This window comes from Cardiocondyla obscurior, linkage group LG10, assembly GCF_019399895.1.
Source record: "Cardiocondyla obscurior isolate alpha-2009 linkage group LG10, Cobs3.1, whole genome shotgun sequence".
Lineage (NCBI taxonomy): Eukaryota > Metazoa > Arthropoda > Insecta > Hymenoptera > Formicidae > Cardiocondyla > Cardiocondyla obscurior.
In genome coordinates this window covers 909479-929429 of record NC_091873.1, presented here as the reverse complement: position 1 = coordinate 929429, position 19951 = coordinate 909479, and the positions used below count along the sequence as shown (strand labels likewise).

Here is a 19951-nt window from a genome sequence, read left to right as displayed (position 1 = left end):
GCGAGACTATTACTACGCAGGGTTGGATTGGATACGGGAAAAAAGCCACCCTGGCTCCCGGGACATTAGATGATCTCGCTCGTTATTTTTTTTTTTCCCCTCCTTTCCGAACCGAAGACTCTTTCGTCGTGTTATCTTCGCTGACGTCTCGCCCTTTCACCCCCTTGGCTACCTAAGACAGATGGTCCGGTCACTTTACGCGAAACCACTAAATACAGGGTGTGTCCTATCAATAGCGGGATACGTAATACGGAATTGCGCGATAACCGTTTATTTCTCCCGGCTCTGGAAACGTCCGCTCGAAAGAGAGTTCGCGTTCGCCAAAGTTAGCCGAAACGTTTTGCGCATCTCCTTGCGGTAGATCTTGTGCGCGGCTTTCCGTCCGACTTCCGAAAGTCATTTAATAATTAATTTCTAATTAATTTCGAGACATTTGCTAATTGACTTCTTACTTGAGCCGGAAGCTCGGCCTTATCCAGGAACCAACCCCCGCAACTTTCGCGGTTAAGCTATTTCTGTAACCGAAACTGTGCGTTAAAATTATTTCGGATTCGCGTGAATGGCAAAAATCGTCGTTATCCGTCAGTTTACGCAATCTATACTTGAATTTTCAAGGCTGAGTCAGCTCGTAACTCGGCTACCGCTTAACTTCCTGTCGAGAGAAAAGTTGATCTCAAATTTGCCGGGGGCGCGCTCTTCAAGTTTGATGTAAACTTTATGAAACACCCCGTATACTAGCTAGATCCCGGTGCCTCCAATTTGTTTTCTCATGAATACTTTCCTCCGATCCTGGCGACGGCGTGAATGCACCGCTCGCGCAGTCGCACTCGCAATAAATATAGCCAGTCGTCAGGAAAGTCTGTAGCCGAGAGCTTTGGGAACCTCAATCGTTCTGGTGTTTTAACTTCCTTACACCTTGGTACAAAAAAAAAAAAAAGAAAAAAACAAAGAGTTACAAATAAGATAAAATATTAATAAAATCGTTACATTTTCTTTTAATCCTATATAAAACATAAATTTGAATCTTTTCCACATTGTTCTCGCTCGAGCAAAATACTGAGCTTCTCGAATAGCTCTTGATGTTAATATTTAACCGCTGTCGAAAAGCGTGTAATTGAAACGCGCTCTAAAAATACAGCGTCAATTGTATATCGCGCGGTTTTTCTTTCAAACACCAGTCAGTTAGCCTTTATAACTTTGCGAGCAATTAATTCATAACGCCGTCAGTTATGTGCTTCACCGGGAATTGTTATCGGGACCTCGAAGTAGCGGCTAACGGGGCGTCGAGCGGTAAAACGCGAAGACGCCGACGGATCATCCCTCGTCGGAGCAAAGCTCGAGCTGCATCCCGTGGGTGTAAGATAAGGGCGCATACAGAGTGCAATTCCGGGACACCCTGTGGCGCACCCCACGCGCGGACAGCCCTGCGCACGTTCTCCACCACCGGCGCCTCTACCATCTCCTCGTAGGGGGTTGTACATCGCGCGGGCATCGAAACGCGTCGAAACGCGAGGCGGCCGGATCGGACTGACTCGCGAATCGATCGGCGCCCCGTCTCGCGCGCGTCGTCGTCGTCCTCCTCCCTCGGCGGCGGTTATAGCGGCGTGTCCGCGCGACGAGGAAGCGTGCAGCGCGTCGCACGCGACAGCACGCGTCGCGGAAGAGACGAGTCTCGACCGAGAGTGCGAAGGGAGAGGATCGTGGGAACGAGAACCGCGCGGCCCTACACCGGCTGGAAGCCGCCGCGCCTCGCGCCCCAAAGAGAGATATTTCGTGGGAAATTCAGCCGGTGTCGTCGACCTGCCGCCGCCGACGCCACGAGCCCATAACCGGGGAACCGCTATCGTTATCGAAGGATTTCCCGATTTTCCCTGTGCGAGGTGTCGCTGAGAGGAGCGTGGGAAACGACAAGCGCCGATGGGAGTGTTGGAATCCAGCATCGTGCCGGCTGCGGGAAACGAGACGAACGGCTCGCCCGAAGTGCGCGTGTGATCGGTACTTCCATTTCCATAATCCAGAAAGCATATCACGGAGATTCAGCCCGGAATTCGTGCGGAACGCTCTCAAACGATCGTCCTCGTGTGCGATAGTTGGCGTCAGTCGCGGAAAAAAAAAAAAAAAAAAATCAAATAGCTAAGCCATCACTCACGACTGTCGATAGGCGAAACGTGAAAGGGCCTGGAGAGGTGAATGAAACTGATTTCGAATTACCCTTTGAATCTTTGAGGGGGAGTTTCTGCGAGAGTGGAGAAGCAAACGGACACAGACACGGAAAACGGGCCATGTATGATCATCTGTAACTGCCGCACGGTGAAATTTTCGCCCTGTCAAGAAGCAGAACAATCGGCGTCGATGAAAAACGGTGCGTTCACCGCTGTCAAAAAATAGACTCGATTAACTCGAGTGCGAAGTCTCGCTTGGTTTTCGGAGCACTTTGCCGTTTTCTACGTGTTTTTTACACTGCCGTATTTTTCACAAGGCCGATATAGCGCCCTATTCCTATACACCTTCTATTTTTAAAGGGCCTTTCCCCGCGGTGAGAGGAAGTCCGCGAAAGCAATACGCGGGGATGATCGATCACGGCGGAAATTGAGGACCAGTAGAATAACAACGGAAGTATCGTGCGTGTGTCGAAGTGCACGCCTCGTGCAGCGGATCGACCGATCTGTCATCGCCATTGTCGAATCGCCTAACGGCGGAAGTAAGCTCCCGGAAGGGTGGCAGCCCCAGAAGGACGATAATCCCTGCGGAGAAAGGCGGTGCTTCGTCAGGACGCGTTGCGCCATTTCAGGTGCGAGCCCCGCGGCCTTCCGCTCGAGTGCTTTGGCGTGCCTCGGGTGCTTCAGGCGAGCCTGCCTCTCGCGGAATCGCCCGGCAAAAGAAGGCATTCAGCGGACATCAAAAGACCCGGTGATTAATGAACGCGGGTAATTAAGAAACATTAAGGAAGGCTGCCGAAGGACTCGTCGAGATCCTTGCACTGCTCGGAGAGAGCGTGTCATCCTCCCCCTTTCCTTTCCGCTGCGCCCGCCACCTCGAGAGGATCCTCGCCGGAGGACATCGCCGCGGGGTTGGCTGTGGGAGGAGGCCGTCTACCTTCGAGGTAAGAGAGAGAGAGAGAGAGAGAGAGAGAGAGAGAAAGAGCACGAGGGGGTAAAACAGAGAGAGAGAAACGGAGAGCGAGAAAGAGGAGAGTGGGAGGCCTTTAGGGGTGGAAAATCGTTGGAGAATACCGTCGCGGTGAAATCACTCCTCTCGAACGCTCGCGAGACGATCAGACCGCGAAGCATCCCCCGCCGGGCCTGTCCTGCTCCCTTGCCTGCCTTTCGCCCCCTCGCCTTCTCGGCGGCGAGGTGGAGGAAGTGGCTGTCTGATCTTGGACGGAATGACAATAAGACTCGTCTTTGATTAATCGACGGAACGGAGATAGAGAGAGAGAGAGAGGGAGATAGAGAGAGAGAGCGAGTGAGAGAAAGAGGGAATTAGATTCTCTCGAGACAGCGGATTGTTTTGCAAGTGCTAAGAAGTTCCGGCTGTTAATAGAACTGACTAAATATAACTCCAACCAAGTAACTTAGACATAAATCCATCGATTCTAGCCGGGCGATGCCTCGAATAGCGTCGCGCGTTGAAACACCGCGGCATCTCTCTATTAAAGCCGACAAGCTTGTTAAAATGAATTAACACGTAACACCGCCCTTTCCGATAGCAAGAAGATATTCCCAGCGCCGACCTGTGGATCTCTCCGACCGGTTTCCGTCGATAAGATACGTGTCGAAGTGTAACGAGTGCAACGATTAATCAAGTGATTAACGACTGTCCCCCTCTCGACTCGAGGGACAAAGTTGCTCGACTAATCCTTTCGCTACATCCGAGGAACTTTCCAGACGCAGGGTAAAACGGAGGGGGAGAGGGGGGGCAAGGTGCGCGACAATAACGCGAATGAATTCGGAAGGAGAAGGAATAAGTAGAGTGGATCGAAATTAGAATCGTGTGCAGCCAGTGGAAGAGGGTCGGCGCTTGATCAGGCGGAGCGGCAGACCGGGCTCAGGCTACACCACTGGAAGGAACTCATTTGCTTAAAAAGATCTCTCACGACGCGACCTGTCTTCATAAAAATTGTGCATAACTTGCCGAGAGTGTTACGACGCGTTTTTAGTCGCGGTACGATAATAACGGATTAACGTCGCGTCGCGGAATAATTTATAACGGCAGCAAGAGAGAAAGAGAGAGAGAGAGAAAGAGCGACGGGGAAATATCGACGGAATTCCGGATGCCGAGCGGATGTTTTCGCATGTCCATCTTTATTTGAGCCGGCGACAGGCGTCAATTTGAACGGTGAGTAATCTGGGCTTCCATGCATCTTCCTGGGCGAGTGACGAATGCCAGAACGTGATCGACAACGATAACGTTAACAAATCACGACGGGGAACAATGGGAGAATTTGCGTGATCGGGAAAGAACGATATACATAAGGGGGGGAACTGCGTGACGAGTCCGCGTTACCGTCGAGAATCTCGAGAGGAGCTTGACGGGCTTAAGAAAAATAATGGCAATACGGCAGCTATAACCAGAGAGCAATTGAACACTTTTAACGATAATAAAACTAAGAAACGGTAATCGAAACCGCGGGAACCACGTGAAAACGCCCGGCCAACCACTGTTAAGCGCGATCTCGCAACGCAATAAAGAAAAAAAAAAAAAAAAAACGTATATTTTGGCGACGGATCGATCGGGAAAGACTAAAAATAGCGACGGTAAAGCGAGCGAGAAAGTTGTCTAAAAATATTAAGCAAAAGACCGTGTTATTTCTTACTTTTCCGCGAGCATGATTACTTGCACTTTTTATTATCAACTTTATCGATTTTAATAGTCGCACGAATGTATCTTACCAAATTTTCAGGCTTACGTATTATCCTTTCATATTCTTTTAAATTAAACAACGTTCTAAAATAAATGTATAAAATAACAAGGATGGTCCGGCGATCTTTTTTGTCCCTTGATTTAGCAGTGATACAGTACAACGAAGAGAAAGGCGCAGCAAAGGATTCGCTAGTACTTTGATGCGCCTCGAGGGCGGGTGTTCGGGCCTGAAGGATCTACGCTCGAGTCGGTGAGTCGGTGTCCTGCGTGCTCGTCGTCCTGCACACGGAGCAAGAAACAGGCCGACGGAGGGCAGGTACTTTCCGGTGTGGAATGACAATAAGGGGGTGCCGTACCCGCGGGGTGGTATTATGCAGGGGACGATGGATTTGAGCGTGCCGCCCAAGTGCCCGGCGAAGGTGTCGCAGCCCCTTCGTGGAATGGCACTCGGGACGTTGGCCGAGATAGCGGTGAGGCTCGTGATTAGCGGCTACATATTCGCCGTGGTTGTCTACGTGAACGCCAGCGGCAACTGGGATAAGGACGATGACCTAGGTACGTACGGCACGAACGATCGAGATTAACCACTTTCCTGACCCGCGTAAGCGACGTGTCCCGAAATTATCGGCTACTAAAGTAGCGTTATTAAAGTAGCGTTTGAATTAACGGCGACAGTATTTTTCGATTTGTCAAGTTGTAATTAAATAAAATTTTACTCCTGAAATTGGCGCGTGGTTAATTTAATTTCAAGCGAAGAGTTCTCCGATCGCTAATTACTTGAAAACTATCAGTACCTCGATATTCCCGTCGGGGAAACATCGATATTCATAAGTTAAGGGCGGAATGCAGTTGAAAAATTTCATTTTTGGGGTGCAAAACGGCCGTTTTATTATTTCATTTTTCTCTTTCTTTCTTTCTTTCTCTTTCTCTCTTGCTCTCTAACGAAATGCGAAAATGCGATAGAAAAAAAAAAAAAAAAAAATACCGAGTAGATTGCAAAAAGAAGTGTACATGTGAGTACGCGTGTGTTTTTGCGAAAAATATATTTTATTTTGATTGTTATTAAAAAAAAAAAGAGAGAGAGAGAGAAAAGGAAGGGGAGAAAATTGAATAATAAAAAAGCGAAAAGATGTTGCGGTCGGTTTTCCGTAAAAATACCTGGGAAAGGAAGTGGTTGAACGAAGCTCGTGCTTAACGATTTCCGCCGTTTTTTTTTGTACATTGCATTATTATTTCGTTGCGCGATACATCGCCGAAAGATTGATTAACGGAGAAGAAGAACGTTCCTTGATCGGGGCTACAATGGGTCCCTTAATTCCGCTGGTAGCTTCGTTTGCCGTGCACACTCAGCATGTCCGGCGCCGAATGGAACTCTATATGGCTTTTGTGCACAAAATGGAACCCAATACGTATTTCATAAATGCATATTGAAAAGCGGAAAACTGACAAAGTCATGAAATTGAAAACTGTTAGAGTCGATATTTACCAAGTTATGGGCATTTTTTAAATAAAAACTGGGTCGCGAGACGCGAAGATGGCGGTCGCACGGTCCCTTAAAGCCCGATGAAATAATAAATAAGTTGCCGTTAATGCATATACAGTTAATGCTCCGATCAAAAGTGCGAAGCTTTTACAACTTTTGAATTTATAATCCATCCCGCTCGCAAGGCCGTTTGAAAATGTTCCGCGCGCATTTTCGATTCCTTTTTCTTTTTTTTTTTTTTTTTTCCCTCCGACGTAATTGCACGAGCGCGCTATCTTATCTCGCACCTTCGTTCACAGCTATTTTCCGGGTGTGCTTGGCGGCCCGTCGGCCTTTATTCATATCCGCGAAATGCCCCCGCCGCATAAAAAAGTGACACGCGTTTAAATAGATGGAACAGATAATAATCACGCTGATACGATGCTAAAAAAGATAAATGGCTCGTGGCGTGTACATTTTTCATCGGGGCGTCACAAACAAACGTAAAAGCGATATCCTGCCGGAAGGGGGGCTCGTATTCGTGTTACAGACGTCGTTCGATTGATGAAAATTGCGGCGTATCGGAAAACGAACGGGGAAAATCAGACGCGGCCCGCTACGATACCGGAAATCACTCGGAGCGTGAAAAACTATCTCAAAGAAATGTTATGCGCCGTAATTATATTTCGCGCTGCCGGGGCTGGAAGCTCTCCATTATGCGCGAAAACGAACTTCATTAGTGATATTTTTCAAGCTGCTTTCCCCGGTCTCTTTATTCGTAAGAAGCAAAGCGGCTTCCTCTTTACGCGTCCGCGAGGCGAGACGCTCCTTCCCCGCGTCAAAATGGAATGTTAAATTGCAGGGAAATGTCTCTCAAGATATCTACACATCCCCGATGCGACTTTATTTTGCGAAACGTAACGATATTACTCGCCTGGAGTTGAAGATCCGCCGCGGTCGCGGTACACTTCGGGGATAATTTAAAATCACGCCAAACAATGAGAGGAAAAAATTTAATCTCAAGTTTTTCCCCGCTAAATCTCGTTTACCTGAATGGCTGGCGAGTTAGTTTACTTATAATACTCGCTACTAACTTAATAACTTGCCGCGTTCTTTCGTGACATAAAAGCGAGCGTTACAGCTCATTTATCTTATTAACCGTATAATTAGCGATTCGCAAAAACGTCGCGAGCTGTTAAATATAATGGGCCCTTCGGATTTGCATTAGCGTTCGAAATTACGTCATGTTTTATCACAGCTGCATTCGGCGGAATTATTAACTCCATTGTCAAACGACCCGTAATGCGCGCTCGTAAGAAAATCAACCGAGCGCTGCGAGCAAAATTATTAAAGGCGTCGAAGATAATGAGATTTAACTGAGAAAGGAAAGTCGTATTGTTGCTTACAGTAAATTCCAAAGAGACCCTTTAAAAATTAGAGAAAAGATTCCGTTCCTTATTAATTTCAACTATTGTAACGGCAGCTATCGATTGAAGATTATTTGTGGCACGGAGGAGAGAAATTATTTACTGTTTAATGAATAGTTAATACTTGATATTTATCCTCCAATTAATATTGTTTATATAAACTGCATCGAACACGTTACTTTTTATGAAAAGAATGCATTTGAGTGCCGCACCCTCGATGCGTTCAACGATAAAAAAAAAAAAAAAAAAAGCAACTAATAATAAATGCGTGATATAATAAATATTACATTAATATTTGATTAATTTTTAATTAAATTTTGATTAATTAAGTCGCTCAAACCGCCCCACGTAAAGTTCTTCCACCGCAATTAACACTAATCAGCTTTTTTACGTTTTCCAGTGTCCACATCTAAGGTCAGCGCCGTACTTGGCCGCACTGCCACTTTGCCTTGCGACATTGAGCCGTCCACGCGAGAAGATCGCGTCTACATGGTCCTTTGGTTCCGCGATTATGCGGTGAAGCCCATTTACAGGTAAGTGGTCTGAGAGACTTGAGGCGGAAGTTCTCGGACCAGAAGCGCGTTGAAAAAGAAAAAAAACGATTCTGCCAGTTACTCAAAAGATGCTAAACGTATGCAGTTTCGACGTCCGGGGTCGAGCGTTCAACAAGGCCCTGAACTGGTCAGACAGCACCGCGGTAGGACCCAGAGCCTACTTCATCACCGTGACAAAGCCGGCCGCGCTCTCGCTGGAGGCGGTTCAACTGGACGACGAGGGTATCTACAGATGCCGGGTGGACTTCAAGAACTCGCCGACCAAGAACTTCCAAGTGAATCTCACGGTGATCGGTGAGAAAACTCATTATCGTAACGACCGCGTAACGCCGACGTAGCTATGATTAACCGCGCCCCCCGGTGAAACAACCCCCGAGGATTGGGCCCTCGAGTGCCAGCGGAAAAAGGAGGAAGACGGAATTGGCCGCAGTTAACGTCGGCCGATATGCCGGGGTCTTTTTTTCATCTCGACGCGAAGTTAAACTTGCCGGAACAATCTCCGTCTCGCGCGGTTTCGCTAATTGAAGGGCCCGCCGCTGCAGCGGTCTAACCCACTTTCCTCCGAACTTCCGGGAGGAGGAGGGGGGAAAACGGGCGCGGAGCGGCGAGAAAGCGGCGCGAATTAATCGAAATTTCATTTTTGCAAGTTTAAAATTAACTTTCGCGAGCTCGCGCTTCTTAAAAAGTCCTGACTAGACCGTCCAGGCTATTATCCGTCAATTATGGAAAGCGAGCCGGCGAAATTATGTTCGCAGTGCCGCCGCACCAGCTGCTCATTTACGACAGTTCCGGGGTGCAAGTGGAGAAAACCGCCGGGCCGTTTCAGGTCGGCGTGGAGTTCGGTCTGTCCTGCGAGGTGCGGGGAGGTAAGCACACTCTGCGATCTCTTTGTGATTTGTCCTTAGGTAAATCTCGCGCGAACACGAGAGCGAGTGCTTTTCACCCCTTATCTACGTCTTGAACTTCCGCTCGCGGTTATTTGCGCTACGCCCTCGGCTTGCCAAGCATATTTGACGTTCCGCTATGAAAATGGTAAATCAACGTTATCGCGCGGCTAATTGTAATTTGGAACGCGCGGTCCTCATCGAAACTTCTTTATAATCTCCCTTTGCAATTAGCATAATTAAATGACAGCGGAGAAAGTACGGTATCACAAGGTAAAGCGAGTTTCTCGTCGCAGTTAAATAGTTGAAATGCGACGATGAATTCATCATTACGCGCATTATTATAAACACGCGCTCTCCCGAGATTGTAAAATTTCCTACGTTAATTCCTCTCCGGGAGGAATCGGGTTTCTCATTAATATGTTTGATCGAGATACAAATCTCGGCGAGAGAGAGAGCGGAAAATTACTCGGGCGGGCCCCACGATATAAATTCCAGCGTGGAACCCCTTCGCGAGAGGCTGCGTGAGCAAATAAAAAGCGAGGAGATACCGCGGGCTATCGTCAGCAATTAAATGCGAGCTCAGATCTCCAAGTGGCCGGGTATTACGCGGGGCATGATCGGAGACACCCGGTATTAAAGGGTAATTATGGACCCGGTAATTTGTCTGCTGTCACGCGAAACTGATCGACGACGAGCGGGGGGAAAGAGGAATCCGGGGAGAGTTAATTAGCCGCGTATAATTCGTGCTTTTCGCGCGCCGAAGGAAAACCGACGCCGGTGGTGAGCTGGCTGGTGAACGGTAAGGAGGTGGACGGCAAGCTCGAGGAGTTCGGCCAGAACATCGTCGTCAGCAAATTGACGGTGCCCCAGCTACGGCGGGAGCACCGCAACACCACGTACAAATGCCGGGCGGCGAACACGCATCTCATCCCGCCATTGGAGAAGACCGTGATCCTCGACGTTTACCGTAAGTACCTTTAACTCGGAAGAAAATTTTTGTCCCACCCTGAAAACCTTTCCGCGCGATCCTTTTCGGTGTCAATATGTAAGAATTTACCCGAGTGGAAATTGATTTCCACCGTTACCTAACAATTAGCTAGCCAATTCGTGGTTCATCTCGTTCTGATCTTACGCAACGCTCGACTGTCGAATCCGCCGGGCCCGCCGACCGCCGCGATAGTGTGAGTACAACGTGCGTGTGTTTACATCGACCGGCAGTCCTCGCGCTGCAAATTCGCAAGGTGGAGAACGCGCGGGCGGCGGACGGCAAAAACCGGTCGCCCGGTGAATTCGGCAGTCGAGCGAGCGTTGCGTAAGGTCAGACTCACAACAGTAAACAAGTACGCGGCGAAAAACGTTTAGACATCTATTTATATACACGGTTCGCGCTGGACAGTGACGAGACGACCAATACTAGATAGATTTTGTTTCTTTTTTTTTAATACTTCCTTATAATTTAGGGCTAGTACCAAGCTAGTTCATTAGTTAAGAAATATATAGTGCAACCACTAGCTGCAAAATCAGATTAGCTAGATAAATTTCCACTCGGGTTGTTTTATTTTAGTTTATTTTAATTAAAAAAAAAAAAAAAAAAAAAAAATTCTTTTGTTTTGTTCTTGTCCAAATTTCGCGCTCGATAATTTTTCGTACAAAAGCGAATGAGTTTTAAAGCGAGTGAAGGGCCGGCGGATTGCTACAAAAGACCCAGTGTCATTCGACGGCTAATGTGCCGGTGTCGTTCCGCTTGACACGCGCAAAGAGCGCAATCGGCCGCATTTCGAAGGTCGATCTCAATTAAACCAGGTTAACGAGCACATTTGACAAAAATGTGGCATTTATTTGCCGCAATATTGGTTGCACAATCTCTAATTACGCTTTTGCAAAGTTAATCAAAATCCCCGCGGCATTCAACCCGTTAATAATTCATATTAGTTAAATTTCGACCGCGGAAAGTAATCCTTTCGCGTTTCTGGCTCGATAAATTATTGGCAGATCTGTTGAAAGTAGGGAACGGTCAAACCGTCGCGCGCCGCGAAAATAAATTTAGCTTCCTTTAATTATTCAGCTTGAACAAATCTCGAATGGGCGGAATAATCTGCCTATATTTTGGCCCTTTTTAAACAAGTATTTTTGTCAAAAGCAATGTTTATAATCTTGAAAAGCCCGATATTGATCGGATTAACGCTAAACGGACTTAAAATATAACTGCGTTAATTAAAAATCATCGGTCGCGATCTGTGACGGGTGGATTTTAAAAAGCGATAGTTATCGCGGAGAGATTTGCAGCGGCGGGACCACCGGGGGATGGGATTTGCGCTCCAAGTATTAATTATGAATATGAATCTCCGTGACCTCGTGTCTTTTTCACGTCGGGCCTGAAACATTTAACGGGAACGTAAAAGCTGTATGGGACTGCCCGCGTCGTAATAAACGCCTAATGAACGTGATTCCCCGGTCGGTTTCAGTAAAACCGCTCACCGTGAAGATACTGTCGAAGCTGACGCTTATGGAGACGCAGAAGGACTACTCAATCACCTGCGAAACGACAGGCTCGCATCCCCGCGCGCGTATCACCTGGATCGAAGGAAACGAGACGTTCCAGAACGGCAAGGTTGATAGCAAAACCTTTGTTTCGTCTTTTTTTTTTTTTTTTTTTTTTTTTAATACGTCTTAGCTATTTAAATTTTAATTTTTTACTTTTTTAAATCCCCTGCAATTTTTATATGCCACCAGGCAATGGAGAGCAGCAACATGTCAGCGGTGTTAAGCACCCTGATATTCTCACCTGTCCCCGACGACCACGGCAAGATCCTGAAATGCCGCGGCGAGAACCCTGCTCTGACGGACGCGTATTTGGAGGACTTCTTCAAGTTGAACGTTGTCTGTAAGTTTCAATAGCGCGGCAAATAACGCGCCGACTGTCGCGAGACCGATTTATGGCCGGCATTTTCGTATTTATAAAACTATATTTTGTAATTTAATTTTATAACTTTTTCTTTTAGCAGTAATTTTTTTGTTTTTTTTTTGTAACGTCGCGATATGTCGATCGGTGAGGGACGTATCCCGCGCGATGCTGCGGATTGAAATTATACGAACCGCAAAGCGCCTCGCAAAGATATCTTAATTAATTGACGTTTATTAGTCCCGGCGGTATTTGTTCATTAATACGAGCGACGAATCGGAATTGATTGAAGGATTTAAAATTTACACATACGAATACGTAAGCAGCACTCAACAAGTTCCGCCACGTCCTCCCGTCCTTCCTTCCTTCCTTCCTTCCTTCCTTCCGCGGCAGTATTTTGGATTATCCTGACGTGTTGTAGCACTTCAAGTCGCTCGACACTGTATTACACTGCTCTGCTTTTTTTTTCACAATCACACTAACGCTATCACTCGAAAGACGAACGACCGAAAGAATGACGGTGATTTACCGCGGCGATTTTTTACGATTGAAATTAAGAAGCGCGACGAACGATCATCTGTTGCATAAATTTGCAGTCTCGATATTTGTCGCGTTGCTCACTTTCTCCGGGTCGTCCTCGATCTGAAATGTTCCCCGCGCACTTTATCTTCTTCAAGTTCCTCAAAAATCACTCCCTCGGAACGGAATGAGAACCTCGGCCGCGACGAAGAAGACGGGCGAGGTGCTGATCTCACGCCCTGGCAATAGCCATCGCCGAAACCAGCTGAACGTCGCTGAAGGAGATGGCGAGTGGCCGAGTGCGGTAACGCCGGACGCGGGCAACGCGACGAAATTCAGACCGGACGCTCCGTGCGCTCCGCCGGCGCCATAACCTTGTCTTTCCGAAGCACTTTTTCGAGGCACGAAATAAAGCACAAAGCGACGAGTGCAATAGCTCAGACGTGCAACATATGATCGTTCGTTCCCGACACGACGACGTCGACACTAATTTGTATACGAGATTATCCTAACCGCGGTCGAAAATACGCGTAATCGCGGAGCGATTGCAAAACGTCCTCACGCCCGAGCTCCGCGACTAGACTGACCATTAGAGATTTCGGCCCTTAGAGCAAGAGAGTCAACCACGTTAAAAGAGTGAGAGAGCAATAGGTTCGATCGTCAATTGCGCGCTGTCCTTCTCTTATGACGAGTTGTCGAGGCGTTCGAGCTCAACGTCGAGTACATCTGTTAAGGTTTTTTCTTTCTTTATACTATCAGCGATATCTTTTTCTGGCGACTTTATTTCACGTTCACGGTCTCGAAATCCGCCGAAATATTTTATTGCGGTCACGTGTTCGTAAAGCATTGAGGTGCCGAGAAAACTTGGCTTTCTTTTTCTCTTTTCCAGTCCCGCCTAAGGTGCAGCTGCATCTGGGCAGCACTCTGAATGCGGAGAACATCAAGGAGGGCGACGATGTGTACTTCGAATGCAAAGTCCGTGCCAATCCGGAGCATCACAAAATTACTTGGCGCCACAACGTAAGTTCCACCGGAAGAGCGAGCGAGCCCACTTTAATCCCGGCCCCTGTGTTTGCCTATGCCAGACCGGGCGTCTCACTTTTAAAATTTCGATTGCCCGAGCTTTGGCTCGAGCCGCCAAACAGTTTCCGAGAGTTCCGAAGGGGAGTGGGATAAAAAGTTCCGACGATTAAACGCGAAAGGCACACACAGGGCTCCAAAAAATACGGGACGTCCGGAACTTTACATTTTTATTCGCACGGGAATCGGTAATGGATTTTTTATTTCGATAAGGATCGGGTCGCGATACTTTACGTCTGAACTTTTAAAGAGTTACTCGGAACTTCCGAGAAAACGCCGGTTTTTTTTTCGAGAGAAAGATAGAGAGAGAGAGAGACGGAGAGAGAGAAAAAAAAAAAAATCTCTTTCGCCAGAGGGATGAGAGAGGACTCGGAAAATTTTCGTCTCTTCATGTCAGCATCCGGTTCACCGGAAGGGGCAAATATCTGTCACCTCTGCGCTTATTGCGCGAATATTCCGCGACGCGACTGTTCGTAAACGGAAATAAACTTCGCATTTTCTTAGGAAATTCCGCCTCCGCCTGCGTAAAACGCGGAAATTTGGAAAAGGTGTACACGACACGGAGCGCCGAGTGTACGTGTCAAATATTTATGGAGGAAAGGAAGAAAGGGAATCTCTTCGGCGGGGGGTGGTCTTGCGCGCGGGAACACGAAAGGCTTTACACGAAATCTATTTGTCACGTTCCTTTCTTATTACCAAAGAAATATCGCGGAAAAAGCTATCGCGTCCCGGAATCTCAACCTCCGATGTTAAACGCGTTAATCCATCAATGACAGGGCGGCGTGCTGACGCAAAACTATTCCGCCGGCATCATCATGAGCACCCAGAGTCTGGTGCTGCAGGGCATAGGACGCGACAACGCGGGAAATTACACGTGTCTTGCCAGCAACGACCGCGGGGAGACGACGAGTCCGATTGTGAACCTGAGAGTGCAGTGTAAGTAGATACGACAGCTTCCGAATCGATAACAAGGACCTCAGAAACCGAATGTGTAATCTCGGCGGCGATACGAATCGAGTTTCAAAGTCGAAGCGTTTCCGCCCGCGATTCAGGAAAATATTTACGCCGATGGCATTTATTTTCTCGCAAATAAATTTGGATCTTCGCGCTTGTTTACGTTACGAATAATTACGAATATTAATATGGACGCGTATATATGCTATGTATCTATTTGTATCATAAATCAACAGCGCGATCGATAAAAAGGGAAAATTATCAGCATGTTTAATAATTAAAAAGATATTATTACGAGGGAATTAACCTCCGACCTTTCCGCTGAAAGTTGCATTTAATGCTGTTGCTATTTCCTACGGTAAACTCCAAAATACGCGTTACACAATATGCCAACCGCGCGTAATTGTGTTTGGGAGCGAAATATCTCGGACGTCAGATATGAGGGATTACATTTTAGAAGCCAATTTATTTTCAACCCTCCCGTCTAAGCTCTACGGCGAACAATATAATTCTCCCGATTAAGGGCGAATAAAACGGCTCTTAAACTCGGAATAATCCCGCTGTCGAAGTTCCGCCGATCAATAGCGGAGACGAGAGAAAGACTAAAAAAAAAAAAAAAAAATAAAATAAAATAAAATAAAATGAAAAAAAAGGGAAAAAGATTCGAAAGGAACTCCTTGACGTTTTTATCGTCCGTTCAACCAAAGACGCGTGTTTGCTTTTTCTCTTTCCGCCGGCCCAGTCGCGCCGGTCTGCAGGATGAAGGAGGTGACGATTATCGGGGCTTCGCTGGAGGAGTCCGTAAAGGTGCGCTGCGAGGTGGACGCCGACCCGAGCGAAGTGGACTTCGTTTGGGAGTTCAACAACAGCGGCGAGAACTTTGAAGTCGCACCAGCCAAGTTCGACGGGAACAACGGTACCACGAGCGAGCTCGTCTACACCCCCGAGTCTGAGAGGGATTACGGCGCCCTGACCTGCTGGGGTAGGAACGCGATAGGAAAACAGGAGGCGCCCTGCATCTACCAAGTTATCCCGGCAGGTGATATCGCAGGACCAGAGCTTATATCGCAAAAACAAAAACAAAAAAAAAAAAAAAAGAGAGAGAGAGAGAGAGAGAGAAAAGTGGAAGATAGAAGCTCGATAAAGGGTGGATTTTGCGTTCTCTTCCATCGCGAGTCGTAATCTGTGCAGCGAATCCATTCATCCACCCTGCTTCCTCCTACCTTCGAGGACAAATAAACGTTCGGGATCCTGAAAATATTTAAATACCGTGCGCGCCCTGCCACATCTCGCATCGAAAACACGCGATATTTAGATGTTCGTATTTAGAACTTTACGCGGATGTTTACAGGTACCTTTTTCCACCGCTCGCTTGCAGCCGGCTTATCCCGTACGTACGTCATAAACTCGAAAACATTTGTTTTACTGTTCATTTTCCACCAAACGAATCGCGTTGCGTTCCATCATAGTTTACTTGAATCGCGCCGCTTCAGTATCCGGGAAAGATTCAGACGGAGAAAAGAAATGTTCGCCTTTATCTTCCCTCTCTAAAATATCATTGCAGATATGTATATATTTTTTTAATAGTCGTATTAGAACGTTTCTTCAAATCTTCAAATTAAACTGCTTGAAGCTTATCCTCTCGATTAAGACCGAGGTTCAATGTAATCAATGTGTCCGAGCAGTAAAGCCGAATCCCTTGAACAACTGTACCATCAAGGCGTCGCTCAATCAGAGTTCGGAGGTCTTGGAAGTCGAGTGCGTTCCGGGATACGACGGCGGACTCCATCAAGAGTTCCGGCTGGAAGCCTACGAGGTGCTGACCGGCACCCTTCGAGTAAACGCGTCCAGCGTGTCCGCCGATCTGCCGATCTTCCGAATCGCCGTGGCTGACCTCCTGCCAGCCACGCATTTCTACTTGGTGACCTACGCCGTGAACGCAAAGGGCCGCAGCGAAGTGTCGCTCTTAGAGGACATAATGCTGCGCGATTCAGAGAAGCACACAGGTAATTATGCGAATTGTGGAACAAGTTATTAATCATTCTGCAAAAATATTAAAATTGAACTTTTATTTGTCGCATGACATATTTTCCTTTTATTTAGATGTGTCGCATAAAAATTGTGAAAAAGAAAGCTTTATTTCGATTATTGATGACGGTAATAATAAACAAAAATGGGACGCTAAAAAATATTTGTCTGCGGTTGTTTTATAAATATTTTTCTAGTTTCTGAAAAGATTATTATTTCAGATTTTTGTGTACGTTCCTTCGAAACTACCAATATTCTGATCTAATAACCTGGTTTAGAATATATATTTCGGGTTTTCCCTCGAGAGCAAATTCAATTAAATAAAATTGATGGTATCCCGTCGAAAATTATCTTAAAAAGAATTGACAGGAATTCATTTCAAATAATAAATTTTGAAGGAGTTAACCAAGATTATTTTCACTTTTATTTCCAGTATTATATCTATGATTATTTTGACAAAATTGTAAAAGACGAAGTCATATAATAATGAGGCCAAGCAATAATTCATAATTTGCAAATTACAATCTAATAATTAAGAAAATGTTTTATGTTACATTATTTTTGGAGCTATTTTTTTTTCTATTTTTTAGCTTATTGTTTTCCGTACAGGAAAAATCCATAAATGCACTTTCGGTGTGTAATAAATCACGCTGCATCTTTTATCAGAAATTTGCAATGTATATGAATCGCTGAATAAAGCTGCTGTGTTTTCATTTAAAAATATTGATTTAATTTTAATCAAAATATCTTGCACATATTCTAACTACTTTCAAAAGAAAAATAATGATAATAATAATCCTGCTAATGTAAAACAACAGCAGCAGCAGCAGCGAGTTCTACGCGATCTAACAGCTTACACAATCAACAAACAGTTAACGTGATGAAATATCTTTATTAATAGCGTTAATTTTAACGTATCGCTAATTACGACCGACCTTAAATTATTATAAAGACGTTCGAGACGAGGGGTGGTTCGTTTTTCCGCGTGTGATACGTCGCCAAAGGTCCCAATCGCAGGGTGATATTTTTCCAGACACCGGTGTCAGCATGCTGCCGCTGATCTTGCTGCTGGTCGGCTGCTTGCTGGCTTTCGGCGCGACCGTCATCTCCGTGATGCTGATGATGTACCGGCGTCGAGGCACCACGTCGCCGGTACACATCGAGCCGTACATGAAGCAGCCAATAATCACGCCGCCGGACTCGAGAAACAATTCGATGCTGGACGTGACCCACGGCGACCACACGTACTTCGTCGAGTACACGCTGAAGCAGGTCACCGATTACGCGCTTAATAATCAACCAGACATCATACAGTCGCCGCAAGGTATCGTGAAAGACGTTACGCTCCCGCTCAATCCTGATCGATGTAACATTTATTCAGCGTCTGTCACAGAACGCTTGGAATAAAAAAAAAAAAAAAAGGGGGGTTTAGAGGTGAGGCGTTTCAAGTATTTATGGAACAGCAGTGGTTCAAATGGACAACGGGGCCTTTTGATTTCTGTCGAGCTGTCATCCCCGGCCGATCGCGTTACACACGATTTCGAATTGGCACTCTGTATCGAGTAACATATTTTTACTCAAACGTGCAGGAGAGCGAAATGTGCAAAGACTGCTTGTTGAAAATAAGATTTTTAATTCAAGAATCGCGCGGTGATGATCGTAATCAGTAGTGATACGCCGTTTTAATGAAACTTCTGTGGAGACGCCGAGGGTGTAGCGCTTTATGTTTCGCGATGGAGTGACGTGAATAAATATAATAACTTCTGCCGTACGGATCGGCATAATTGCAACCACTTGACTGAACTCGCGACGCGAAACAAAAATAGACGGCGACTCGATATTTGATTGACATTTTTTTTTTTTTTTTTTTTTTTTCCTCGCGGCGAAACGTTTCACAGAAACTTTTTCAAGTCACCTGTCCGGTCCTCACCCTCAGCGTTCTATTTAAATAGTTCGCGGGGCCGTCGATGTAAAACGGAATAACGTGGATGTTTCAGACCAGGAGAAGATCAAACGCGAGCCACAGCTGTTTTTGCCAGTGAGACCGGACACCCTGTTCGCGCCTTATGACATTCACAAGCAGGGATTGCAGACGAACAGATGCAGCGTAAGTTACGTCAGATATTATACAGCGATCCTTTGAAAGATGAGAATGACCGGGATGGCGTAAATAATGCGCCGTTGCAGTTCGTAAATTAATCCTATATCGATTTGTGTTCCGCCGCGCCGAGAAAAAGATTTACTTCAATTTCGCCGTCGGGATAATTGGAGAACGGGCGATACACGCGTCTCAGCCTCCAACGAGCCGTGTAGGGATTTCTAATTATCCCGGCGGAAGGATCGGGACAATCAAATAAATAATAACGTGTAATGCGCCTCGGATTCTTCACCTTCGATTCTTTGCGCAACCAGAGAGGTTTCAATAGCGCGCGAGAGATCCCGAGCTCCGATTTGGAAGATTAGAAATTTAATCTGCCGTAGATTGAATTTCTATCGATCGCTTATAAATTAAGCCCGGCTATCTAACCAATCTCAGTTTAGCTGTCGCGCGACTGGTATATAACAGTTATGAATAATATCGATCTTCCGGGGCTCGGGAGACACCCGACGAGAGTAGGCGAGATCGCCACCACTACTTTCGATTCCCGATTCTGTTTCCCCGCGCGGCGAGCATTAATTAGATTTAGACCCGATATCTCCTCTTGACTTGGCAGCTGAACCCGTTCTCCGCGAAGTCCTGGGAGCCCATCAGCTTCAAAGCTGATCGCAACCTGATGAAGGAGATCATCATCGCCAATTCCATACCGGGCCCGGAGAGCTGCGTGTAAACTTGATCGCCAGAGTGAACCGGGAAACACAGAACACACACACACACACACACACACACGGACATACAAACTCGTGCACATACATGGAATATCGTGTATGAGGATGATCAATTTCGGGAGACTGAAAACTGTACCACGCGCCGACGGGCGCAGATGACAAAGTCAACGAATCTCGTGTCTCGCCTGCTAACTCACGCCGGTGTGACATATCACGATGACGATATCGTAGCAGACATATCAGCATATCGTAGCATATCGTGGCGCACGCCACGATCTCATCCCGAGGCCATCGAGAGTCCTAGGATCTCCACGGCGATCCAGCGCGAGACCGGGGCGAGAAGTCGCGGAGTCGTCGCGACCTAGTCGCATAATTTAACCAAACGCTACACGTGGTGTACTATTCCAAGTTTAATATATTTTGTGTCAAGTCTTGAAACGTCTCGTCAT

General features: G+C 46.6%; 2 protein-coding genes across 3 annotated transcripts in view; one reads left to right on the top strand and one right to left on the bottom strand.

The window, feature by feature from the left end:
• The window catches only part of Sras (Ras converting CAAX endopeptidase Sras), a 42871-nt gene extending 29629 nt beyond the window's left edge, over positions 1–13242 (bottom strand). The window contains exon 1 of the mRNA XM_070662271.1: positions 12408–13242. The gene's annotated coding sequence lies outside the window, so the exon portion shown is untranslated. The remainder of the gene's footprint in view (positions 1–12407) is intronic.
• Side-iii (sidestep III) lies at positions 1647–19939 on the top strand. Of its 2 annotated transcripts, none has more exons than XM_070662248.1 (15): positions 1647–4338; positions 5012–5418; positions 8153–8285; positions 8392–8600; positions 9062–9172; positions 9957–10160; positions 11659–11804; positions 11927–12077; positions 13504–13634; positions 14471–14630; positions 15391–15687; positions 16334–16654; positions 17710–18000; positions 18674–18783; positions 19391–19939. In XM_070662248.1, the coding sequence occupies exons 2-15, from the start codon at positions 5235–5237 to the stop codon at positions 19502–19504; spliced, it is 2562 nt and encodes an 853-aa protein (XP_070518349.1). In that variant the 5' UTR covers positions 1647–4338; positions 5012–5234; the 3' UTR covers positions 19505–19939. The 2 variants fall into 2 exon arrangements, with proteins under 2 accessions (XP_070518349.1, XP_070518350.1); XM_070662249.1 differs by having other exon boundaries at positions 5009–5418.
• Positions 19940–19951: the final 12 nt, after the last annotated feature.